At 42.9% G+C, this 27,123-nt stretch overlaps 1 protein-coding gene across 2 annotated transcripts in view; it reads left to right on the top strand.

Annotated features, from left to right (window-relative positions):
- Positions 1 to 27,123, top strand: part of SATB2 (SATB homeobox 2) — a gene marked incomplete at both ends in the record, with an annotated part of 162,954 nt that overhangs the window by 115,568 nt on the left and 20,263 nt on the right. For both annotated transcript variants that reach the window (XM_080933035.1, XM_080933034.1), the window contains 2 exons: positions 1,005 to 1,160; positions 14,005 to 14,202. In XM_080933035.1, the coding sequence (XP_080789161.1) occupies positions 1,005 to 1,160; positions 14,005 to 14,202 (354 nt within the window). The remainder of the gene's footprint in view (positions 1 to 1,004; positions 1,161 to 14,004; positions 14,203 to 27,123) is intronic.

Here is a 27,123-nt window from a genome sequence, read left to right as displayed (position 1 = left end):
AGGGCATCAACACAGGAAGAGTTGTGATTTACAGACATCATTCTTGTTAGGGGATTTTAGAGTGAGTGAGGACAGAACCAAACTGAAGGCCCATTTGGTCAGCAATGCCCATGTACCCAACGGTGGGACTGACGCGTCCCTGAGTTGTGTTGCCCGGGTTAGGAAATCTGCTTGGACCCTCCAGGTAGGCAGCGTAGGGATCAGACTCAGCCCCACCTCTCGGGCAGTCTTTTGGGCCGGGTTGAATGGGATGGGTTAGGGTATTCCTATCCCAGGAAGCGCTGCCCCTGCGTTGTCCTTCATTTGTCTCTGAAGCTAATGGGAAATCATCCGATTAAAACGCATGCACCAGAATGCGGGAAGCCACAAGATGAGTTTAAGGAAATGAAAGCGGCTCACGGAAGGCATCCGAAGCCGAATTGTGCAAAATGAAATTTTGTTTCATTTCCAGTGATTTCCTAGGTGAGATTAGGTGACTGTCTGGTTAGCATAGCGATGACAGTGACGGGAGGCACACACACTCAGATAACACGCATGGAGCCTTAATAAAGACCGAGAGGTGTCTCGGGAACGCATTAAATCGAGTAATAATTTATTATTTAGAGACCTCTACCCATTTACTCGGTGTTTTCTTATTTTAACTTCGAGAACTGGCTCCTCCGTAATGTGTGTTGTGCTTTACAAAGAAAAAGGTGAGTGTGTTCTGTGTGCTCGCTTGTAGACAGATGTCACACTTTGGTGTGCCCAGGGCCACCTTCCTACCTGTGAGCTACCAGGCTACCGTGAGGGGAAGCAAGAGCCTATGGGACTCTGTGTGTCCTATAGGAATGCATTGCAATTATTTCCAATCAGAATTAACCTGATTAGAACAATGGACAGGAAGTGTCCCTCTGTAGCTAATGTGGTTTGGCATCAGCTGACTGAAACCCTCTGATAATTTCTGCACAGATGGCTGCTCTGAATGCAGCACTTTTTAAATGATTATTTTCATGGTCTCTCGATAGGCCAAAACCTCAACACCGACAACAGACCTCCCTATTAAGGTGGACGGCGCCAACGTCAACATCACAGCTGCCATTTATGACGAGATCCAACAGGAGATGAAAAGAGCCAAGGTGTCTCAAGCCCTGTTTGCCAAGGTGGCTGCAAACAAAAGTCAGGTGAGTAGGCTTTTTTTTTTTTTTTTTTTTTTTAAGAGCAAAATGGAGGGCTGGGACTGTTCTCCTTCCCCTCTAATAAAAACACATCTGTTTTTATAATAATAATAACAGTAATAACCCCTGGGGAACCCATCATGTTCTGCCTTCTGCCCCAGTGGCTTTGCTGTAACTCCCATTGGAGTTCAGAGGAAAGATAATGCCAGAACCTGGCTTTATTCTCTTAAGGAAGTCTTTGATATTAAAGAATAAGGGTTAAAGTATCTTTCCCTTATCCAAGGCGTCCTACACTCACTGAAAAAAATATTCTATTTCTTGGGAAGCAATTTTTTTTAATAAAAAAAAAATTTAGTCTGTGCATAACAGCCCCTTCCTTGAGACCACATTTAACTAGGGCTCATCCCCTTCCTATTCCCACCAGGGGCAGGGCTAACTTTGCTATAATAACCACTTTAGCCCAGCCCCAGAGACACCTTGTGATTGTTGGGTGTTCCTCTCATGTATTGAATACAGTTGTTTTTCCAGGAGAAAACACACGTGGGGGTTCCAGAATAAGTGCTAAAATCCTTTAGCAGAAAAACATAGATGCTTATCCAGTGAAAGTGTTCAGCATCAGGGCTGCAGGGAGTGTGATGCTCATGGGAACCCAGCACACAGATGCTTGGCTTCCTCCCTGAAAGCCTGCAGTGGTTGATGGGATCTACCCCTCTGCCTCAGTTTGTTTAAAGGGGTAGCTACCACCTTAGGCCTGCTCCAGGGCACCCTTCTTTATCCCACAGATGAGGGATTAATGCAGGGCAGAGGAAGTGGAAGTTAGCTACAGCATCATTTTGGGAACCCTTTGATTTTAAGCTTGATTTTCACTGTGCTTTGCATGACAAATGCTTTCATTCCTACATATGCAAATGGTGTAATGGCCTGTGCCATCTCCCTGACAGACCTGTGCTGTGCTCTACCTCCTACTAAGTATTCTACAGTACGAGTGACTACTGTGTGCTACAGTACGTGGTTTCTGGGTGTCACGTTTTTTTATTAAGCAAGAAAGAGTTCAATAAAAATTAAGTCCTTAAAATGATAAATCTTCTATTTAGTATATTTAGGCTAATTGTTTGCAGATTAACCTTTTCTCTTGACCTGAAGTTTTACAGTATCTTACTTTCAGTTTTTAATGAGGAGAGAGAGAAAATACCCTAGGAGTTTGGAGAGGACTGAAATGTTTATTCCTTTCAGTTTCCATGCAGTCCTTCTTGAAAATAACTCTGACCCCCTTCATGAAGGAAACTAGGGAACCGAGTTTGCTAGAATGTGTGTAACCATAGGATGGAAATGCGTGAAGAGAAAGCACCACAGAGCCTCCCTACACTGTTAAATGCATAAAAACCCCATGTACCACATGGCAAAATATAATGAGAGTTGGAGCTGTTAAACGAAGAAGCTGTTAAATGCTAACACCACTTGGCAAAACTACTGTGCATTTAATGGTTTTCCACCGGGTAATAAGGGGCATATGTGTGGATATGCCGTGTGTGTAGGCGCTGCTCAAGTGATTTTGCAAACCTGACCCTCTCTGTGTCCTGATGCACATTTCACGGTTTTGCTTGGTCTTTCTTTTATAAGGATAAACTGAAGACCAGAGTCTGAGACCTCCATTGAAGGGCACACAAGCTTCTCCTTGACATGGCACTCTGGCTGTTGGGATTAACAAGGCCTCCAGCCTCCCGAAACTAATTCAGGTGGCTGATTGAGAGCTGTGTTTGCCATTTGGCTGTTATCAATTTTGAGGCCTCCTCAAGAAATCAGTAGTCCCGATTCCATAGAATCTGGAAAAGTTGTTCTGAAAATTAATATTCCAAAGGATGAAATTGAGCATAAGCAGGGACGAGTCACTTGGAAGTCTCTCTTTTTCCTCAAAAGAATGGCCTCTTTTTAAATGTTTGGACAGAGAACCATATTGCAAATAGCTGACCAGGAAAGTATTTCAGGAATGATGTTTCTAAAATTATAGGACTCTCAAATAAGAAAGTTTTAAAGACAGTTGATAATAAAAGATACTCCATCCTGTGTTCACCCAACAGCAGACTCAATTGCTTGATTTGGTACATATATTTAATGTATGTTTCTAGTGCAGGAATGACTCTTAGCCAGATTTTACCTCCCCAAGATGTACACAAATTTCTATAGGCTATGAGAAATGAGGGAACAAAGCTTCTCCTCCTTTCTTTCATTAACTTCTGTCATTCTGTTATTGTTCTCTGGAGGGCTTGGGAGTTCTCAGGGTGACTGAGGAGGTTAATTCCTCTCCAGGGTTTCCCCATCACAGTTCACATAGAGGTCAAATTAGTGACATTGTTGATTAAGAACTCTTAAGAACTGGAGGAAACTGGGAGCCCTGAAGTTTAGGTATAACTCTCGAGTCTCCACTTCATTAGAAATTAACTTGAAATAGAACTCAGTCATCATATAGTAGACCCTTTCCTACTGGGTGTGAATTGGCTGCAGTCCGTTATTAAAGACAGTGGATAAGTAAAGGATTGAGTCTGCTGGGACAAAGCAAAGGAGGTGACCTGAAAAACAGCCAGGAGACCCAGAGGGTGTTGGTGAAATGGCCCTGGTAGGATGTCCTCTACCCAGGTTTGAAGACTTCTAGGGTACTCTCCCTATCACCCACACTTTATCAGGCCTGGGAGCTCTGTAACTATAGCCAGAGGGAGGATGGGAGGGTTTTCTTCCTCATGCAAGAGGGACAGGGGGATGCAGGATTAGGAGGGTCTTCTCCCCACTTCAAGAGTAGAGAAGAAGGCAAGATGGTGAGCTCTTTGTTACTAGACAGAGAAAAGAGTTTCTGAATACAGTGAAAAACTCCACCATCTTATTCCCACAAAACCTGTGTTCTGCATGTGAGTGGTTCTAGTGTGTCTGTCTGCTCTCATGTAAGTGGGTTTCCGTGTTCTCTGTGCTTCATGTGCACTGGTTCTCTATAATGCCTTATTCCTGCATGTCCATGAAAAAAGTGTGTTCTGAATTTCAACTAACAACTTAACCAATTGTAGTTTGACTTGCCTGTTTCTTATCTGAGATTTGGGTCTTTCCCCCAGCAAGTGGAGATGATTTTTATGTGGCATAAACACCCGATTTTATTCTTCCTGATAAGGGGAGATCCAGTTTTCTGGAAATTTTTTTAATGGTTGGTTGGTTAGTAAGGTTGGTTGGTTGGTTGGTTGGTTGGTTGGTTGGTTGGTTAGTAGGTTGTTTGGTAGGTTGGTTGGTTGGTAGGTAGGTTAACAGGGTCTCAGTACATTGCTGTCCTTGAACTTCTGATCCTCATCCCACTAAATCTCCAAGCCCTCTCTACTCTGTTCCTTCAGCCTATGTTAGTGTTTACAGAAACGCTCTGAAGTTCTGACTGTTAGCTTTGTAACAAGAGTTGATTCATTCATTGAAGGTGCTGGAGATCAACTACAGGGCTCTGTGTGTGACAGGCAAGTGCTTTATTGCTGAGATATAGCCTCAACTCCTGTAATACAATTTTAAATCAAGAAGTATGATATCTCTGAGTTTTGGCTCTTTGTGGGGCTTTTGTAGTTCCTTACAAATTTTAGAATTTATTTCTCTATTTCTGTGAAGAATGTAAATGGAATTTGTTTGTTTGACTATTTCCTGGTGCCAGAGATTGACTTGAGTTCTCATATGTACCAAGAAGGTTATCTACTACTGAGCTATACTCCTCATACCAACCACTGGGGGTTTGATAGGGATTATATAGAATATATTTATTGCTTTCAGAAGTGTAGATATTTAAGAACTATGTTATAAGTTATCTAATAAAGGCAAGATCTTCATGTGGGAGAGTAAATTTATAAAATACAAATTGTTTTCTTTAGTTTTAGTATTTGAGTTTCTTAGTCTTTATTGCTCATGTTGCATGAGACCAAACTGTTGCCATTTTGTATATATTCAAGAGAAATTATTGAACATTATTTCAAGGTCACATTATGAGGGTGACATCCTTGGGAAGGTGTTAGAAATAAGTATATGGCTGTGCTGATTTCTATGGTATGGGAAGTACAGGAAACACAGCTGGAAGGTGCCACTTACCCTCAGCAGAAGTGGGTTAGACATAGGGTGTGCTTTGTCTGTATAGCCCATGAAAGTGGCTCCTTGAAGCCGCAGTATGTGAGCAGTGAGCACAGAATTGCCCGCACATCAAAGTGGACATTCTGATGGCCAGTCTTTCCTTCTTATGGCCTAACCTGAAGGAATGAGAACCTTCTGTAGAACATCTGCAAACATCCCTCCTGGGTTTGTCCTGATAGCAGCCCCATAATAAAGATTTGTCTCCCCTCCCATCTGTTTTATGGTATAAAGCTTGTTTTTGTTTATTTGGTCTTCTTGTTGTTGGGGGCATTGTTAACTCGATACCAATGAAAGTTGGTCACAGTACTCATGAATTTCTCAAAATTGGAATGTCTTTAAAATTGGTATTAGTTTTTAGCTCTTTTTTTTTCTTTCTGCATTTTGAGTTGATATATTTTGCCTGTTTATGGTATGGTTTCTTTGGAAACTTGGGTGTGACTTCGAAGCAAGTCTGGCTTCCCTGATAAAGGGCCTTGTCTGAACCCTCACCAGCCCTGTCGGGAAGAGGCGTGAGCTATGCCATGGTTCTTCCAGAGAAGAACATAAGTGCCTAGGAGTGCTTCCATCCAAGGAAACTATTTTATTGTGTTACTTTCGCAGGGCCAGGGAAAGGAGAAGGAATCAAGCTAAGGACCTAGGGTACACCATGTGAATTAACACTGAATGGCAACCATATGCCTTTCAAATTGTGCCCCATTTGTTAGCTTACCTTCATATAGTCCTTGCCCTGACCTAGCACATGTCTTACACATATCCCTGCTTTTCTGGGATCTGGAGGAAGTTTGCTTAGCATAAAGTTTGACACTTCTGCATTAACTTGAAGTAAGGGTGTAGAAACATCATGATTATTTATTGTTTAATATTGTAGTAAGGCACATTTAGCTATTATTATGTTTTTAGTATGAATGGAGACCACAAGTTTTCACATTCATTCTTCTGTACACATACAAATGTTTTTTTTCATGTATGTGTACCCATATATGTATTGTGTGTACATTTACATAAAACATGAGAGTAAACCTCCATAGACTTGTGAAATTGAGCCTCTTCCCATGTAACTGTGGCAGTTGAGGCAACACAGTTTTATGTAATCACCTCTCGATTTAAGCCCTGCACAGCAGAGGTTAAAGAATTGTTCTGAAACAAAATTTTCATTACTCTCAATTACAGACTCAATCTTTGTAAACATATCCACAGAAATGTGAGAGATACGCTTAGGCAGCCCGGAGAAAGTTGAAAATTGGTCCCCATGAAGATTCAGCTTAGGATTCAGTATACAATTTTGAACAGTAGCAAAAGCAGCACTCTCTCACTTCATGCAAGGTAAAACATAATTAACCCTGAGCTGTAACCAAGTACCGAACACATTCCTTTTTTCGGGCTTAGATGACATTCTCAGCAGAGATTCATTGAAGTCCTTGACAGGTCTCCCCTGTATTTAGCCTCTTATCTATTTCAGCTTTCTTGATTAGGTTATCTTGAATCATTAGGGGGGTTATTTATTTTAATAGACACTTATTGGATTCATGAAAAGAGAATTCAGTGACGAAGAAACAAGAGCAGAATACTATCTGGCTCATTTCACACTTGAGGAGAGTCTCAACCAGCTGAAGAGAAATCCTTTCACAGTTACAAAAGTTTGTTTGGGGACTTTCTGTGCTTCCATTTAGAAAGCGAACTGTCTGTGGTTAATAATATGAATTTTCCTTTAAGAAACTCAGAAAACATTCCCTTTTGGTTACATATGCTGACATTTTCTGTATTGAAGATGTGGGTGAGGAAGTGGCCTGTTACATTTTCTGCGGCAAGAAGCCTGAGTCATTCCGAGGAGCTGTTCATTTGCTGCGTTTCCCATTCATTAGAGTTCCTAGAGGAGCAGAAGGGTGGCGCAGCTTCCGGTAGCTGGAGTCCACTCCCCAGCTCTCTCCCAGACACACTGGAAGGGGGGACGTCACCTCCCTTCTGGGATCACCCAGCCTTCTTCACGGGGGCAACGTTAGCTTCTTCAGCTGGAGACTAGAGCAAGCCATGAGCTTTTATTCAGTAGTGGTCATTCTGAGCTAACACAGAGACTGGGACATTGGGGCTGCTGAGGTGCTTCAAGAGGTAGGGGCACTGAGAACCTCTGAGCTTCAGGACCCACATAGTGTAAGGAGAAAAGTAAGTCATATGAGTTATTAGCCTTTGACCTACACACACACACACACACACACAAATGTATCGAGAAATATGTCATGAGCCCAGTATATTTTTTGTTTGTTTGTTTGTTTAAGGTAAAATCCAGACTAGCTTAAGACTTCCCACTCACCCCCCTCTGGCTCCCCAGTACTGGGACATTATTGTTGTTGTAAAGAAGAGGACCTGATGAGGGTTAAAAGCTGGAGTCCTAACCGCATCACACACAGGCATTTCAGAACCATGGACAGGACTCCGGGCTCTGATTCCACTGTGGCCCCCTCCAGCTCCCAGAGCACTTGGACTGGAAGGTTAGAGACTGAATTCAGACTCACGCCTGATGCGTTCCCACCCAAGCTGGGCCTTGTTAGTGTTCCATAAATGCCTTCGCCATTTGAACATTCTCAGCCTGTGGTAGTTAAAAACCGAAACAGATAGAGCCGGTTTCCATTTCGTTTTGACCCAGGAACCCTCTAAAGACCCCGATGTGAGCAGTAACAGAAAGTTCACACCAGTGCCCATATAGAAAGTGCTCGAAAGGATGAGAGCAGCTTGTTTAATGGTCAGTTTGGAGTTAGTGATGCATGTCGTACTTTTTAGACAACCCCAAATACTGTAGCTCGGGCAGGACCTGCTTCACTGTCAGGTCATGTGAGTTTTCTTTAATATGCAGCAACATGGTCTCAATGTGAACAGAAATGGTATGTAGGCTAAATGGTGTTCTTGACTTTGTCATACACTACCCCACCCCCAAAGGACTCCATGCTAAGTAGAAAAGTGTGACAGGAATCCAAAGAAGACTTCGTTCTCTGTCTTCACAGTTTAAATGTCCTCAGTAGCTCCCAGAGGCTGTAGCATTAATAAGATCTGTTCACATATTAGAGATGAGCAACTAGACCTTATCAGGGCTGCTTTTGGGATTGATGTTCCTCTTCAACAAGAACTGACTTGGAGGTGACAAAATAGTCCCCACATGCTACTTTCTATATAACCCAGTAGGTGCCAGTTCAATCTAATCAGCATCTGCATAGCACCTACTGTATGCAGGGGTGAGAGCTCTGCTCAGAAGAGACCACATGGAGGAGCACGGGCTTGTCATTTACTCCCATAAAGAAGAGGCCAGCCCTGCCGACGGGGGCACCTCACATACCCACGCCTAACCATAACACTCGTAGGCTCAGGAGTGAGCAAATCATTTTCACAGGTGATTAGGTCACGGGAGCCTTGAACAGTGTCTCCAGGGACTATTGACCATGGGCAGGCATTACTGCTAAGAGTGTAGCATGGCAAAGCATGGGGGTGGTAGTGCACATATACCGAATGTCTGCAGGACCATTGTGGACATAATCCACTGTGGCCTGGGAACTCCTGAGGGATGAGCAAACAACGGCTCTTACTGTTCTTCCTCTTGCCTCTTGCCTCTTCTAGTGGTCTTGAGCTGGGAGCTACTATTTGCTTCCTTCCTACAACTCCTCAATAAAGCTCTGTGTTCTGAAACATAGACAGGAGTTACTTGTTTTCCAAAAAAAGAATTGAAGACATGTATTTTCAAGTAGCACAGTGTCCTAATACATTTACATGATTTGCTTTGTAAATTCAGATTGGCATCCAGCTCTCTGGGGCACATGCATTGTAAACAAATGATACCTTGTCTGGTGTGAGTGTCGCCTCACCTGCAGAGTTAGAGAGGATCATCAGACTTGATTTTGCTAGCCAGGGAAATTTGCTTGAGAGACTGAAGAGATGGCTGAAATATAATGTTAATAAGTACTATTTGCTTATTTTCTGAATGTTTAAGAACTCATTAACCACTGGTTGCCAGGAATCAGTCTTTGAACTGCTGCCCCTTCACTGGGTCCCACCGTAAAGATGAAGTCTCTGGACTCACATTCATGGGTTCCATGTTTCCGTATGTAAGTTCTAGTGCTCTCTGGAAGTTTTAAAAACCATATAAACTCATCTTGGACAGAGTGATGCTGATAAGAAGAAGCATAGGACTAACAGAGCTGTGTGGTGTACCATCCTTACCCCAGCCCCCTTCCTTCATTTCGATATTGTCATCACCGTAGAGAACCGTTATAGTGGTGCAACTAACAAAACCAGGAAATGAGCAGGAAATGAGCTATTCTCCTGTGGAAAAGGTGATTCCAGCGCCCAAGGTCTTCTACTCATGTCTCTTCCTCAGATGCCCAGATCTAGTTGGTGATTTTTATTAGTCTTTACTCTGGAATTCTTCCTCCATCTTTCCTCGCCTTGGACAGCTGTGCCACATTTGAAGGGTGCTGGCTGGTTATTGCATCGAGTTTTAGTTTGTGTGCTTTTTTCCATCATTTGACCGAGGTTATGCATTTGGGCCAAGACAACCTTCTGAATGGCAGTATGCCCTTGTAGTGTGTCACGTGACAGCCTGCCTTTCGTGGTGTGTATTGTGCACAGCGGTCATGGTGTCGGTGCGGCTCCAGTGGTGACGCTGGCCATGACCAATTGGCACTTCCTTACATATTAAGTAGCCAATTGGTCAAGGTCGTTCCTTCCTTGTATTTTTGAACTCTGATGGCTAATTACTCTCTGCTGTTCATGACAGGAACGAGATAACAGATGCTGGAGTGTAGAGTCAGGGGACACTACCATTTTTGTGAGGTTTTTTCCTTTAATACTCAGAATCTTCAACAGAGCAGTCACTTACTCAAGGGTTGCCCAGTCATTTCGGGGCAGAGCAAGGACTGAGACTCCAGATCTCTGGGCTGCAGATGTGAATGCTATCTGCTACTCTGGGCCATGCTCAACCCTTGAAATTCACAGAATCTCAATTTATTAGGCTATGAACGTTATCTGGACTGTGTGAATATTCAGCTAACCTCTAATCAGATCTTTAAAATCAGACTTAAAATTAGAGGCAAGCCACAGAGGACAGGGAGGAGCTTCTGGGGGTTTGGAGATCAGATGAACTGTGTTAGTGTTTGAAAATGAAAATACTTCAGGAATGTTCCACACAACACACAGGGAGCAACAACAAAAAACCTACTTGAGATTTTTAACAGAAAAAGGAGATTTGTTTATTAATAATTCATGAGTTCCCATTGAACATGCATGACAGAAACAGTGCTATTCAATAGAGAATACAGTCATCTGTCACTGTTTTATTTGACATTTACACTTTTTTTTTTGCCTGATACTGCAAAACTTTCTTGGATGGTATGCAAAAATTATATAAATGAAAAAAAAAATCCCAATATAGGGATCCTTTATTTCTTCTGTGATGGGTTCACTCAAAGTTAAGCAGGTATGGATGTGTTTGTGCAAGAGCCTGGTACTTCTTTATCTCATCATTAGTCCCCAGACAAGCAAATATGAGGCCCTATTGAGAAAAAGGAGCCAGCGTCCAAATGCCTCCTGGGGGGACAGTGTGCACAAAACAAATGCTGGGTGGGACGGGAGGTGAGGAGAAAGGCTAACGTGTCAGAGTGAGGAGATAGCAAGTCATGGCCACGGAGAACATGGGCCAAAGAATGCACTGCCATTTCAGATAAGAAATAAATATTTATAAATGGCATCGCAGGAGTCCTACTTGTGGGAATATCAGCATTTTGTAGAGCAAATTAGAGTTAGGAGCTTCTCACCACTTTGTGCTAGTGTGGGCTCTCAACAAGCTTTCTGCTCTGTGGGTTAGTTATTATTTATAAAAATCACAGAACCAGCTGATACATTCATAAGCTAATTATTGAAGCAGCTGGGTACACATGGTGCAATATGGCCAAGGCTGTGAAGTATCACAGATTTCTTGGGGCCTGCTGTGGTGGGGGTGCACTGTTGAAGGCTCCCTCCCTTAATCTGATCAGCCAAGCAAACACTTTGTGTGGAAACTTGATTAATAACCCTCTAAATACCATGAATGTGCTTCATCTTCCAAACTGAGTTCCCTTAAACATGCCATTAGCTCAGCCCATCGGGGATTTGAGGAGGCTCTCTGCTGCCCTAAGAACAGGGCCTTGTTGGCTACTTCCTTATGCCAGAAATTAATTTGGTTTGCTTATGTCTGTACACATGATCACACTTGTGTCTAATCCACTCCCTAATAGCCTCAAGGTCAAGACCTTGCATGTCAGTGGGGTAAATTGAGCCCCACACTTCTCGAAGGCCAAAGGCAGAGAACACGCAGTCCATAACAAACCCCTAGTGCTGTTCTACGTGAGTGTAATGAGCACAGATCATAACAGCACATACAAATCAATCATGGCGGTGGTGTTGTGCGAGACAGTCCAAGTGTCATACGTGGAGATGCCACTCAGCTGTCACCTGTGCCCCTTCAAGTGGTGGCTTCCCACAATGCAACCCAGCCTTGAAGCCGAACAGCAGGTGCTGTCTTCCTTAAGGTCTGGCTATCTCAGAACTTCATCTTTTAGCAGATGTAGGTTTTTGTTTTTATTTTCCACTCAGTGATTGGCCTCCATGCCATTGCCTCCCCTGGGAGATGTTAAACATACCTGTTTAAAACATTTGAAAGAGTTCACTGGAGACTTATTCAGATCTGTGAAAAGACACAGAAATGGGAGCTTAATTTTTCCACAGATGGCTTATTTTCCATCTCAAGAATTCTTCCCTTTGTATAAAGAACCCCCTGAGAAAACACTTTGGGACCAGGAGATTTTTATTAAAATATAATTTATTTTCTGGTAATGATAAAAATTTATCTTCATTTTTCATGTGCATGGCACTTGAAAATTAACCATTACCTGTCTCTTGAGTTGAAGGCCTGTGTGTGTGTGGGGGGGGGGGGTGATTATAGAAGTACTTGGGAAAAACATTTTCAAGCAAATGGTAAGATACCTTGTTTTTATTCTTCCTAACTCTCTAACTCTCCCAAGCTCCCAGTTTATTGCAAGAAAAGATCAGGTCTGCGCAAACGTGGCCTCTCACTTGTAAAAACAAGGCAGTGTTGTGTTACAGATTAGTTTATAAATCCCCAGTGGCTTCACAGTTCAGTGCCCACAGCTGCTGCACACAGGCCTGGGTTTTTGTCTCTCCTCGGTGCTGCAGCCGGCAGTCGAAGGGGAAAATGGAATGATCAGGTTATTAACATGGAGGCCGCGAGGAGGAGGCTGCACAGGGAGAACAGCTGGTGTTACCGTCTTGGCTGATGCAGCGGAGATAATCAAATCTTGCCTTTTTCGGGGGGCGGGGGGTAAAGGCAGAAGACACAGTGGAGAGTCAAACAAACAACAGCTTATGATATTATATGGGGTTTTCATGATGCGTGTCAGGAGCCTTCGTTGGCTTACAAGTGATGATGGAGAGTGTGCGGAGACTCGGGGTTTATTTCTCACAAAGTCAGTTGTGTTTATGCACCTTTTAAGGAAAGACAAAAAAAAAACAACTCTACCCTTTCTCAAGAGATGAATTGTGGGACAGTTCTTAGTTTTAAAATTAGCGGCATAGCTTGGAAGTGATGGGTTAGAAAGCTACTGGGTAAAATATTTTGACAGGAGTCAGTGAGCGATGTTGACAGCCTCTGTATTATTTTCATATAAGCCACCATTTGCATTACATTTCCCTCCTCGTGCAGACGTGAGAGGGAACGTCCGGATAGCATAGTTGGGACAGGGCATTTGCAGGTGCAGGCTGACCCCCTGTCCCTTCCTGCAGGTGTGGCTATGGAGGAAGGGTGATGGCCGTGGGGGCTACGAGCTCATAGATAAAGCACAGCTACCTTGGTTTTCAGTTCTAGCAAAGGCTGCTGTTCCCGTTTGCAGGATCACTAATGATTAGAAGGACAATAACTCCCTAGAGGACTCAGCGCTATAACACCGAAGACATTCTTTTTCTTTTTCTTTTTTTAATTTGCCATCTCATAACATATGCGTGTTTACCTTTCCCCTCTTCTTAAAGTAGAACACTAATCAGTTGGGTGATTTGTAAAACATATTATGGCTGAAAATAAAAAATTCCTTTTTTTCAAAAAGGGGTAACTGTAATCTCATTTGTATATCTAGAAGATTCTGTTATATGGATTGTTAAGAAAGTCATTGAGAATGTATTCTATAGGACTGTGTTAAGAAGTTTCAAAAGGAGTAAGGATTCTTGGTGCTGGGAATATATAGCCCAGTTGGTAGAGTGCTGGCCTAGCATGTGGGAAGTCCAGTTTGATCTCCAGGCCTCATCATCCTAGAAACAGACATTACAGCACAAGCCTGTAATACTGGTACTTGGGAGTTGTAGCCAAAAGGAATTGAAGATTATCCTTGACTGTACTGTAAATCTGAGGCTAGCCTGGGCTTATCTCAAAATGATGATGATGATGATGACGACGATGATGTAAAAAGTGAAAACAAAGTGTGTGGAGACTCTTCATCATTGGCATAAGTATCATTATGGCCACTGGTTGGATTTAAGAGTTGGGCCATTTCAGTAGCTTCTGCCATTGGTGGGAATAATTCTGACATAAAAACATGGTTTGGGGATGGCAGTTGACTTGGAGTCTAGGCCCACATAGCTGCTCTACACCCTGCAGTCCTAATGCCCATGATCTTCTTCCCTCCAGGGCTGGCTCTGTGAACTGCTTCGTTGGAAGGAGAACCCCAGCCCGGAAAACCGCACCCTTTGGGAGAATCTCTGCACCATCCGCCGTTTCCTGAATCTTCCCCAGCATGAGAGGGATGTGATCTATGAAGAAGAATCTCGGCATCACCACAGTGAGCGCATGCAGCACGTGGTACAGCTTCCTCCTGAGCCTGTGCAGGTCAGTGTTTCCCCCAGCCCCAGCCTTCAAGAGGCTTTGTGCTGTCAGCTGCTGCCCAGGGTCAGGTAGAATAGTACCACATCCCATGAGGGGAGGACTGGTATCCTGTCCCTGAGGTCACAGTGGGTACTGTGTGAGTGCTTATACCCAGAGAAAATGACCAGAAAACCAATGCCAATGACAGTGGCCTTCCTGACAGCAGATGATGGAGATAATCAAATATAATGTCCACCAAATTCTTCTTTTATTGTTTCTTAACTTTTACTTATTTGTGTATATGCACATGTACAAACACACACACACACACACACACACACACACACACACACACACACACACACAGTTGAAATCAAAGAAAACTTGAAGAAATCAATTCTTGCCTTCTACTATTTGAGCTCTGGGAATCCAACTTGAGGCTTTGTCCTTGGCATCAAATGCCTTTACCCTCTGAATTGCTGGCCCACTAGTTTGTTTTCTGAAGAAAAACTGAAGTAAATTTTGATCCAAAATTCTTCAGGGAATATTTGTTGGGTGAAAAATGAAGAAGTAGCCTTCTGACATGAGGACCTTTGACCTTTGACTTTGACCAACTCCCTGAGAGAAGTTGTGATAGATACTCAGAATTTTCAGATGAGCTTTCACGTCTCCAGTTCCTATTTTTACAAGTCTTCCTTATTTTTGTAATATGCTTCGTTGAGTTAGTTTTTCAATTTCAGTGAGACAAAGTAACTAAGTTGCTGTTCTCCTTCTGAATCTAAAAATCACTTTCAAGATGTATTAACCAGGGTATTGGTAGAGTTTGGCACATCAGTTGGTTTGGCCCTGCAACCCAGTAACAGAAATCTTGACTACAACAAAGGGATCATGTAAGACCTCTCTCGGACTTAGCTGCTGTGTAGAAGAATAAGTGGAAGCGGAATGTGTGTGCACAGGTGTGTGAGGACTATGACTGAAGACGGCGGTGGAGGAAGGCTGGCTGGCGAGGTGCCGTTTATGATGTAGACATAATAGAAGAAAGGTGCAGGATGTAGGGGCTTAGCCCCCCAGCTGTTTGCCTCTTCTCTCTTGGTTCTACACTATGTCCCTGGGGGAAGTGAACGGGCTCCTCAAACCTCATTTTATTAAGCGTTGGCATCTCCACCAAAGCTGTCACGCTTTTATGTTCCAGTTTCTCTGGTGAGAGTTATGTTCTGACTCATGGATTCATTAAGGCAGGGTTTAAAAGGTACTCAGTGAACCCAGGGTAGGTCAGCAGGAGGATCCAGGGTGAGTAAACAACAGAGCCACTCATTCAAGGAGGCTGAGCCACAATGCTTGTCCTCTTTTCTCCCTGCCTTTTCCTGGCCAAGGGCTTCATCCAAACAGCAAGGAACCTCCCTTCAGATAAGTGGACCAGGATACTGAGTCACAGAGCAGTGGCTCTCAAACTTGTGATCTCTTTGAATTAGAGAGAGCTAGGTATAGTTTACCAACCTTTTATTTTAGAGCATAAACTAATTCAAACACTGCCATTTGCAGTACCGTCCTGCAGTGATCAGTACTGTGGAACACTGAACACCAGGAATAGCATCGGGTGAAAGACCTTGGCAACAGTAGAGACTCGACCCTGTAGGAGACACCCCATCACCTGCCACCCTTATGTCTCCCAGTTGCGGCAGCCTGATCCATTTTGAACCAATAGAACACCAAAGGCTGCTTCAGCAACCAAGGATTTTTCATTGCCTTATATCCAAGGTCTGTCTTAGTCCAATACAAGAGCAAAAAATTTTTTTTTGTAAAGTTTTATTCTTCATAGTAGCGGCAGGTAGAACCATCTCAAACATATGGCAACGATGAAAGTAGAAACTCACAGCTTTTTGCTTTTGCTGTTTTTTTGTTTTGTTTTGTTTTGTTTTGTTTCTTTAATATATATTATTGTTTGTTTGGGCTTTTGAAGACAAGATTTCCCTATACAACCCAAGTCAACCCCCGAATTTGAGATCCTTCTACTGGGATTTAACTTGTACCTTTCTATCATTTGCAATTTAAAAAAGATGGGTATGCTTACATATTTTAGGAATTTAAAAATTCACCAATAAACTTATTTTTGGTTTAGCAATGCTGCATTTTTGTCTAAATGGGTAGGAAATGAAATTGGTGAGGAGTCTCATGTATACAGCATAATAAAATCCAGAGGGGTTTCGTCTTGGTGAACATGGAAGAGTACCACTTGATTTCATCATGTTATTGGGTATACAGCTCTCCAGTTTTTCCTCAAATGATGAAGATCAAGAGACAGTGACCTTTCGTATAATGACTTACTATATTGGTCTGTTGACCTGGGTGCCATGGATACACTGGTCAAAGAAGGAATTCCCTGTCTGTCTTCACCTGGAGTAGTCTGTGAGCTTCTTCAGCTCACAGCCCATGGTTTCTTACCAACTGTTTGCAGACAGAATTTAGAAGTGCACCACTGTCTTATACACAATGGAAATATACTTCCCTTAGGATCATTAAGATTCAAAACTTTAGACCCACAGTTATAAATTGGAAGGTTCTATATAAAATTTAGAGAGTCAGAAGATGTGGTCCACCAAGCTCAAGAAATTCCACGTGGCTGAAGCTGCAACGTTTCCATGGGGACCCACACACACCATCCATACCAGACACACCTGTACATTTGTGCACACATATTCCACTTTATCAATGCAAACTCTGCATCCATTCTGTTTCTTTGCCACTGATCACCTGATCCTGAGGGTTGCATCTCTACCTCTGAAGCTGCTGCGCCAGAGCTGTGGTGCTACCTTTAATTGTGGCTTTATTTTAATTGTGGTTTTCTACATAACACTTAGTTCTTTGAGAATGCCACACAATATGTACTGATCATCTTGACTTAACACTTTGCTTATTGGCTGATAAGTATGTCTCTGATGGAGTTTCCCATCAGAGATGAATCAAGGTTACAGTTGAGTCTGGACTGAGCTTAGGGCCAATGTAGGAATGTTGTCAGCCCTAGACTTGGTCATGATGGAAGAATGACATGTCTCCTCCTTGGAACTCATATTTCCCCAGGGAATATGTAGTTTCCAGGTCATGTTGAAGTGTCTGGCCTTACAATTTTTCTAGTGGCTAGTCTTTGTCTCTTTATAAACATCAGTTAACCTGTCTGAGTAGAAAAAGGCTTTAATTCGGAACTCACTCTGTAAAGCCATATCTACCCCATGTCCATAGTAAGAGATGTATTATCCCAAGGCAGATGAACACTGGGTTTTGGGGAAAATAAAAAGCCTGAATCCACAGTAACGTGTAGTCAACGCAGCCATTGAGCAAAAAGACAGTAAGCATATCTCTGGCATTAAGATTTATGAAGAGGGGAGATGTTTTAGGAAAGAATAATATAAAAAGCCTCATTGGTGAGTTGATAATGTGGAAAAACATTAGAAATTCCAATCTGCTGAGTGCTGTTCAAGAACAGACAGCACAGAGAAGATCAAGAGAGTGAGACAAGGGGGTGGGGAGACGGCTCATCAGTTAAGAGTACTTATTCTTGCAGAAAGCCCAGGTTCAACCCAGCATCTACATAATGGCTCACAGTGGCCGTGACATCAGTTCCAGGGTGTCCTGAAACTGATGCTCTCTTCTGACCTCCATAGGCACCAGGTACATACATGGTACCCAGACATACAAAGTTAAATACATAACACACATACACATAAATATAATAACTCAGAGTGAAGGACAAGGCAAGCAAAGTGAAGCAAAAATATCCTGTATAAAAGGCAAGAAACGAATTAGGTTCTGCTTCACTCCAGCAGGTCGGGACAGAGTTACTTCTGTGGTTAGTGTTTTCTCTCTCATGGTTATTGTGAGCTGATGCACTAGACTAGTGGTTCTCAACCTTCCCAATGCTGTAGTTCTTTATACGGTCCCTCCTGCTGTAGTGACACCCAACCATGAAGTCATTTTCATCGCTACTTCATTTGCTACTGTTACAAATCATAATGCAAATATCTGTTTCCAATAGCCATAGGCAACCCCTGTGAAAAGTTCGCTTGACCCCAAAAGGTTGAGGACCACTGCCCTGGAACAAATGGAAATCTTCAGCTTAGAACGTAAAACTAGTTGTATTCAGGTATTCATTAGTAACAACTATACTTTACAATTGGAAAAACTGGAGTAGCCATTGAGCCCTGCCTGAAGCCAGGATCACCCGCTGAATGAACACAGGCATTTGTTGGCATCCCTGCTTGCCTCTGTCTGACCACACTTGACCCTGAATGCAGTAAAAAGAAAGGCCATTGCTCATTCTGTGATTAGTCCCTGAGCAGGGTTGACTGGGGAGCATCCACCAAATTGTTAACGGAGTCCGTGATTTACTGTTCTACAGTATTTCTACTGCGCAGTTCCCATCGGTTGTTTTCAGTTCAGGGATTTGGAGTTTGCTGCAGCATGGTTTCCTGAGAAGCACTGTTTTAAACTTTTAAAACTCTGTGTTGCGCATCGAGAACATGAGACCTGTAGTGACTAGCAAACAGCATCATTGTGCCTTCAACTCGTCTGGACAAAGGCTCAGGGGACTCTTAGCATCTTCTAAGCCACAGCCTTCCTCTTGCTGGTAGCCACCAGTGGTTTGCAACCAAGGCAACGCTGTCCCCCATGGGATACTTAATAATGTCTGGAAACATTTTTGATTGTTTCAATTTGAGGATGGGACTAGTGAGTAAATGCTGCCAAACATCCAATGATACGTTAGAGCGTCCCCTAAGCCAGCCGTGGACGGCTGGTCAGTAGTGCCAGAATTGCAGTTTCTGGTCTAGACTCACCTTTGGTGCCTCACCTGGAAAGTGGAACATTCTATCTCCAGACTGATTCTGAATTCTTCACTGTATGAAGTCCAGTATTAATAGTAACAGTGATACCTCTGCCTCTTCCTCCTCCTCCTTCCCATCTCGTCCTCCCTTCCTTCTTCTCCCTGCTCCTCCTTCTCCTCCTCCCCCTTTCTTTCCTTCTTTTCTCCCTCCTCCCATTCTCTCCCTCTTCTCCCTTCTTTTCCTCCTCTTTCTCCGTTCCTTTTCCTCCCCCTTCCTCACCCACACCCTATCCTCTTCCCCCTCTTCTTTCCTCTTCTTCACCCATCCACCCTTCCCCTTCCTCACCCCATCCTTTCCTCTTCTTTGGCAGCAGTTTGTCTTTTTGACTCCTAGGCCTTCTGAACATTAGATTTTAAAAATGTATCATCTTTACTCATTATGAAAAACCAAGAGAGTAGTTGGTTTTTATTTTCTTAGTAAGGTAAGAAACTGGAGTTGAAAGAAGTTGAGTAACTTGCTCTAAGTGAGAACTTGAATTTCCATCTGTCTACCTTCCAAGTCTGACTTTTCTTTGTATGTCACAGAGCGAGCAGCATTTCCAGAACACCTACTGTTAACTGTCTGATATTATATACAACTTTTTGGCATATATTTATGTTTAATTATTCAGCTGAATTGGTTTAGATTTGTGAGCTTTCCTTTATACAAGCCACACAGTCTGATGAAACTTGTAACTTAATGGTGTGATGTGAAAGCCCTGGCATCAGTGAACTCTGCCCTTGTCCTCAGCTGCATCTGAGCCGACTTGGAATGTGGCTTCTCTTGCTAGAGCTGAAGATGTTGTCGGCACCGAGCAGGCTACTCTGTCTTCCCACTACAGTTGGACAGACCCTCCATCTTGATTTATGAATTTGCTTCCAAAAGAACAGCTTCTAGGAAAATAAGTAGATAAGCCAATTAATTAATTAAGGATGTTTGCAAATTCTCTAACCAGGTTACTACGATTCTTTCCCTCTTGGACATGTTCCAAGCGCCTATGCAAAGCCTGCTGTTTAAATGTAGTTTTAGTTTTCAGTCCATGTTGTGCTATTAAGGAGCTGTGGCAGTGAATTCTTGCCCTATTTACTATTGGGGAGGAGGGTATAAAGAACTGGGTCCTCATAAGGAGGCTTGTTGGTTTCTGTGTCACCAGCTAGGATCTCAATGTGTTTAAATTTTTTAAAAAATGTGTTACGTAAGAATATATAGAAATTTGGCATTTATTTTTATTTATTTTTATTTTTCTACCAGTTCTTTTTGGAAACTGGTGTGTACATCCCCGTGTTCATAGCCCTAACTGTGCTGGAAAGTTCTCCCCAGGGAAATGTCGGGGTTGGAGCAGTTCCTTAGGGTCCCCAGTCAGCAGCCTGGGCAGTTTGCTACAGACTTGGGTTTTAACACTTGTGAGTGGAGGCCTGCTCGCTTTGGTTAAATTTAAAGTTTCATTAAAGTCTTTTGTCTTCTTATGAGATATATAAATCTGTAATTGCTGTGTTTGGAAACGTAATAGAAGAAACGAACTGAAGAACTTGTGGACATCCATGTTCAGGACTGTGGATAGCTGTGGGGAGGATGGAGGCGTGCTGAGCCCCCACCGCTCACCCTTAGTTAGCACACCTCTTCCCGTGCCAGCTTCCTTGTCTCATAAGTGTCCCCCCACACTGTCACCTGTTCTGCCCTTTATGGTATTTCTCCACTCTGCAGCCTCTGTGTGCCCTTCACAGTTCCTCTGCATTCTACCCATTCCTCCTCAGAACCCCAGTGGGTCTTTGTCCCGTCCTCCACATCACGTGTTTCCCCAGTCCTCGCTCAAGCCAGTGTATTATGTTGGCCCATGTTTGCTACCTCAGATTCCTCCCAAATGGAAATTGACCTGTCCACTTTACCGCCCTGAAGGCAGATTTTCCTGGCATGAATTTCCAAGCAGTAGCAAAGACACTTGGTTCAAAAGGCACTGCATTCGAATGCATTTGGAAGAACCTTCTTGGGCACCAAACAGCCTTCAGAAGTTGATTAGGAAGTGGGAAAGTTATGGGTTGTAGACTGTTCATAAGTAACATGTAATAGGCCAGCCCTTAACCAGAAAATTAGTCACATTTCGGAGAATATGTCCCTTGGGACTATTATTTTTTTGTCAGAATAGATGTTTTGTGACTGTGATGGACAACTTGTATAAATCATGTTGAAGGTGACTCACGTAGCCTGTCTTTTTGCTGTAAGGGTTTATGAATAAGGACTAGAAAAGCAGCACTGGGGGAGATGGAAAGTTCTGCACACTGCTTCCCCACCCCGCTCCTCATTGCAGCTTCCCTGGCATTTTCTGTGCGCTGCTACGTGTTCAATCAGTGTGCATAGATACTGAGTGTGCTTACTCTTCACGTCTATCTTAATTTGTATCCGAGTCTGCCATTTGTTTTCTTTACAGTGGGCTCAACCTCTCCTTGGGCTCATTGTTTTAATAATTGGAGTGCGTGCTGCCCATGAAAACATCCAAACACATAAAAAGATACATCTAGAAAAGAAGCCTAGCTAGGACTTAAACGCAGGAAGCTTATGTGTGGTTTTCTTTTTCAACCCAAGAGGACTTAGGGAAATGACTTATACGTTGTGAGGCGGGACACACTGGTCCCGTGTAAATGACACAGCCGTGAGAATGAGAGGCGTGCAGCAGAGACAAGGTGGAGGGTGTTGGACGTGTCCTTCCTGGCTCCCGCCTGTAAAAGCAGCAATGATTAACCAAAGCCGACATGAAGGCTGTGGGTGATACTGACCAGTTCCTGTTCTAAGCCCAGGCCTCCTCACAGTATCTCACCTAAGGAAGGAAAAGTGCATTCCTTTATACTTGCTGTGATATCCTACAGTGCAGCTTTGAAAGGGAGGATGAAAGTGGCCAGTAAACCCGTTCTCGAAGTGCAAGTCATTGAGAGATTCCAGTGGTTTCTATTCATGCTTTTGATTTCTTCATCCAACAACTACTTAACTCTTTCAAGGGCAGCAGACATTCTTCTAGGCTCTCCATATATAAAAGCGATCAAGACAGGATTTCACACATATTGAAGGGTTTCCTTTGTGCATAATCCATTTCAAACACACGGCCATTTTCTTCTGTGCTCCTTCCCGAACCCAAGATTCAGTCTCATGATGGTCCCAGAGTCCTGCTTTCTTGTCTGTTCTCATATCTCTTTGCTTCTGGTCGTCTTCTTTTCTTTCTTTTTGTTTTGTTTTGTTGTTGTTTTCACAGTGAATCTAGTAGCAACTTGAAAATATACAGATCCTCTCAGGAATGTCTTAAGATGTACAGGCACACACACACTCCCATGCCCACACACTCCCATGCACACACACTCCCATGCACACACGCATACACAGGATGTTTGAAGGTGTGAACCCAGCAGACATTCTGAGTCACTTCTGGAGTCCAGAGTGATTTCCATAGCTCTACAAAATCACATCTGCTGATTAGTAATCAAGTGGTGTTTTTAAAACTGGTTTTGACAGAAAACAGATGCATAAATAGTATGTTTGCCCCACCCTTAATTTATCCCTGACCACACAGACGTTGTTGATGTCTGTGTTCTGGCTGAATTCAGTCTTACTACCGAGAGTGACTTCTCCAACCTTTTTATGTGGTACTGGGGGAAGGGCTAATTCATTGTCAGGGCACCAGCCAAACCACCTGGCTCATTGGGCATGCCTTGACCAAGGCTGTGGCCCTTTGAAGGTTGCTGGTGTGAACTGGCCTCTCTGTACTGAGCACAGGCAAACACTTCAGGAGCCTCGTTCCACATTTTCTCCTGAGCATTCCTGCCAGAGTGCTGTTTACTCATGGACCACTGCTGATTTGAGAGGAGTCTTCCTCTTCATATAATAACACAGGGCAGTCTCCAGATACGGGCTTTCCCACGTGGGAAGTTCCCACCAGTTGCCTCTTGATTCGCACTAGAGGTGATGATTTCACATATTTTGGTTTAGGCTCCATTACTTAAATAAGGTCCCAGGTCCCAGAGATAATCCCGGAGTAACATAGAGATAGTCTGAGAAGTCAAGTCCAGTTGCCTTTCTGAGTTTAGGAAATGTATCCTAGAAACCTAATGAAATCTGCAAACCTGTTCTATAGATTTAAATATTAAAATGTTTCCAAATACATCCAAATGAAAGGGCTATTGTGATTCTCCAGTCCCCACTAAAAAGAGAGATAAATTGTCAAGAAGCTTTATTTAATTAGCCCATGGAACTCTGGCTCTGCCATATCGCAGTGAGTACATAGGGAAAGAGGAAAAAATCCCCCCACCCTTTAAACTCTGGCCTGAAGTCTAAGGCCAACACTAAGTTTAGAGAGTATAGTGGCTGCTGAAATTTTTTTTGGGAATAGTAATAATCACCCTAATCCTGAAATTCAGTGCAGCTGAAATGACCTGGTGTTTGCTTGAGGGTATCTGAGAAACATTGATAAACTCTGAGTAATAATTTTAGGGAAAAAATTTAATATGTGTATGAGTGTGCTGCCTGCATGCATACCTGCCATCATGGGGCCCAGAAGACGACTTTGGATCTATGGAACTGGAGGTATAGACAATTGTAGGGTCCCGTGTAGATGCTGGGAACTGATGTCGAGTCCTCTGCAAAAATGACAAGTGCTTCTAGCCAATAAGCCATCTTCCCAGTCCCTCAGTGGTATTCTTATTCATCTTCCTTAAGGATAAGGAAAATAATTTCTACTCAAGTGAGATGTTGAGGTTGGTACCAGTGTGTGGCTTCCTAACAGGAATATCTGAGAGTAGTCTGCTTCCTCCTGACTTTCTCCGTCTTAAAATTTATCAAAAGTCATAGGAAGACTTCTTGGTTCTGATCAAATCCCCTCTATGTTGAAGAACTAAATGGTTTTTAGATGATAGAATTGGTTAGTAGCTATTTTCTTCTTCCTCTTTTTCTTCATCTCCTCCTTCAATGCTTTCACTCTTACAAAAAACCGAAAAGATGCATCCATTTCTTGACAACAGCAGAAACCGAGCTGTGTTTGAGACCGTGGAGTTGTAAGGCTATACAGTGGCTAAGGTTGAATATCTTTGGTCCAATATTAAACAGGCATCTGAAGCAGCTCTGTGTTGGTCTTTGTGGATTTAAAGGAAAATATTAACTGGTCTTGAGGAGAGAAATGTATTTTAAAAAGAGCTATTTTGGCTCAAAGTTCTAAAGGTTCCCAGCTAAGAGGTGCCCCATCACTTAGGTTGGCTGGCTGGGACAACAAAGAGTGGGGGCAGATTGCTTACTTCATAAGCCAGGAAGGTGAACAGAGAGGAGACAGGGTTCCCCACAGTACCTTTGGAGTATACAATTCCGGGGACTGAAGGAGACTCTGCTTCAGTCACTGCCTCCTATTAGCACCGCCTCGGTGACCTAGCCTCTAACACAAGGGCCTTTGGAGTTTGCTCATCCAAAACATTGCAGTTCCCAAATACTTACTATTTCTTGCATGCTTGTTGCCACCTAGGACTTTGGCGCAGGATTTCAGGATCCAAAGTATCTTCTGTACCAATTTTGTACACTGTTAAAGACACAAGGTAGGCGATCTCAGGGCTCTTTATTTGATACACTCACTCCTTGGTTTGCTTCATCCATTTCATCTCAGTGAGTATCAAAAGCAAAGCAAAATAAAACAAAAACCCATTGCTCTTGGGAGAGTCAAGTACACAGGGAAAAGAACTTTAGCAAGAATGTAATGACTCTGAACAGCTTACATTAGTTAGCCTCTGACCCAATCACTTTGTTCGTGACTGAGAATTCATATGACAGCAGGAGAAAGCCAGCACTGAGTTTGAAACTCTGAGCCAAACCTACCTACAGTAGGTCTCTTTTGGAGGTCTCTCTTCAGCTGTTTCTGCTTAGTGAGGAAATCTAATGTAGCTGAAAACTACTGCTGATTTTTATTAAGTGGAAGTCTAGAAGTTCCTCTTGTAATGATAGAAAAGCACACTTCCAATTAAAGAGAAACTGCCAAAGTTCTGACATTCATTTATTTTATTATTACTTGGCTTGACCCTAGAAATAGGGGGATCAAGCAAACTGGCTAGGCTAACAGTTCCGAGGCCACAAGTTCAATTTCCCCACAAGCTGTTTTGTGATCAAATTCACTGTAAATCATATAACCCTTCACCTGTTGATATACAATCTTCTGTGGAAATGTCTCTTTCATGAGAGTCATCATAATCACATTGGCATTGGGCAAAATGACAGCTAAGGCAGGCCAAGCAAAGGGATTCCAGAGGGAAAGGTCAGGAAGCCGCATGTGGCTTATTAAAGGAGGGATATAGTATCATTTCCCACAGTAGAGTCGGGATATCCTGCAGTAAGGTTATAGCAGCCTGTTTCATTTTTGGGAATTTGAAAGGCTTGTTGGTACACCTTTGAGAGCATACAACTCATCACTGTGGCCTTACTTTGAGAATTTGCCAAGGAGACAATTGGGACTGTTAATTCCAGAGAGCCAGTCTTTAAGCATTCACCAATACAAAACTGAATAAATGCCAGTTCACTTTACAAAGGAATAAAATAAAACCTTTTGTCATTTTTATCTTTGATTTTTATAAATAAATTTTGTCAAATATCTGGTGTGTGTGTGTGTGTGTGTGTGTGTGTGTGTGTGTGTTTTAAAGTCAGGTATCTCTGAAACTGAGTAACATCAGAAACTAGGATGTCAAAATGTGTTTACATAAATAGCAGTGGTTTCTCTTTATTTCTATTTTTAGGGTTTGTCTGTGTCCATGCTGATAGCTTACCTGGCTGTCTGCTTCATTGTGCAAAATCATGTCACATGTGGAGCCCATAACCTGCCATTGCCAAACATTCAGAAAAGTAGAAAATGGAAACAAATTGTCTTAGCAGAATTTCTATTTTAGACAAGACAAACTGAGCTCAGACTCTTTGAGTATATATCAAAATGAAAACTAGGCTATTTGTTTCCAAAGTCCTCTAAACTCTGGAAGTGATATTAAACTCACAAAGGCAAATTCTTGTGGCTGTGGAAAATTCTTCCCAATTCTGCTGTGGACTGAGTAAATAAAATGGGAAAGTGGGTATGGGCTGTATAGGCCCAGCACCTACATTAAAATGAGCCCCACCCACCCATCTTAAGGTGGGTTGGGCTATGTAGAGCTTAGGCTGGTCTTAAACTCACTATGTGGCTGAGGTTGACCTTGTATTTTGTAACCCCTGCCTCTTTCTCTGTGGATTACAGGTATGCATCACCATACCTGGCTTATACACAACTCTCCTGGTACTATTTTTTGGTGGTGGGGAGGGGTGGAGCAGTTCTTGTTAACAATACACTTAACGTACAGCCATCCAGAAGTGGGAGGAATTGCCGTGTGCTCATATTGCGCATTTCCATGCAGGTATACTTTAAAGGTTCCTATTTGTAAGAAATCTACATCTGAGTACTTGACTTGAACCAGAAACCTTCTGATGAGAGAGAAGCTACACTAACAAACAGTAGTAGCCCCGTGGACACAATTGTTCCCTCTGTCATGAAGAAGCTGAATGACTGAGCCTTCTGCTTGTGAAATATAATCGGGATCAGTTGCCTCATTCTGCCCTGTGGGCAGATAATTCTCTGGTACATCTTCAATATGAGATGTACCAAGTACCAGAACAGGAAGTCACTGCCACTGCACCTGCAAGAAAATAGCCAATGTGTTCTACCTTGCCAGAACAGGGCTAGAACTGGTCCGGCGGTGGCTTGCACACCAGCAGTCTCTGCATATGTTATACGGACATGTAATAGCCTCAGTGCTCCGTGTTACGAGTCCCCAAACACAGAATGTGCCTGTAATCGGTTCTTATCCCGTGTCCTATTCATCCATACTTGCAGCATTTCCAAGCCTAGTCTGAAACATCTTGGCACAGATGGAGAGACGCAGGCACTTACTTCTAAGTCCCAGCGCTACGAAGACACAGACCAGACATCTGATATTAATAAATAGCTTGGGTGGGGGGAGAATTAAAAATCAGATTATTTATTTAGAAAGTTGAAAGTCTGAATTTTGTGATTATTATTCTGTTCTCAGAGGAAGTAGGTACTGCGTTTAGGGGT

The sequence above is a fragment of the Micromys minutus genome, assembly GCF_963924665.1.
Source record: "Micromys minutus genome assembly, chromosome: 19".
Lineage (NCBI taxonomy): Eukaryota > Metazoa > Chordata > Mammalia > Rodentia > Muridae > Micromys > Micromys minutus.
Note: the sequence above shows the minus strand (reverse complement) of the source record. Positions and strands in the feature narration are given on the sequence as shown.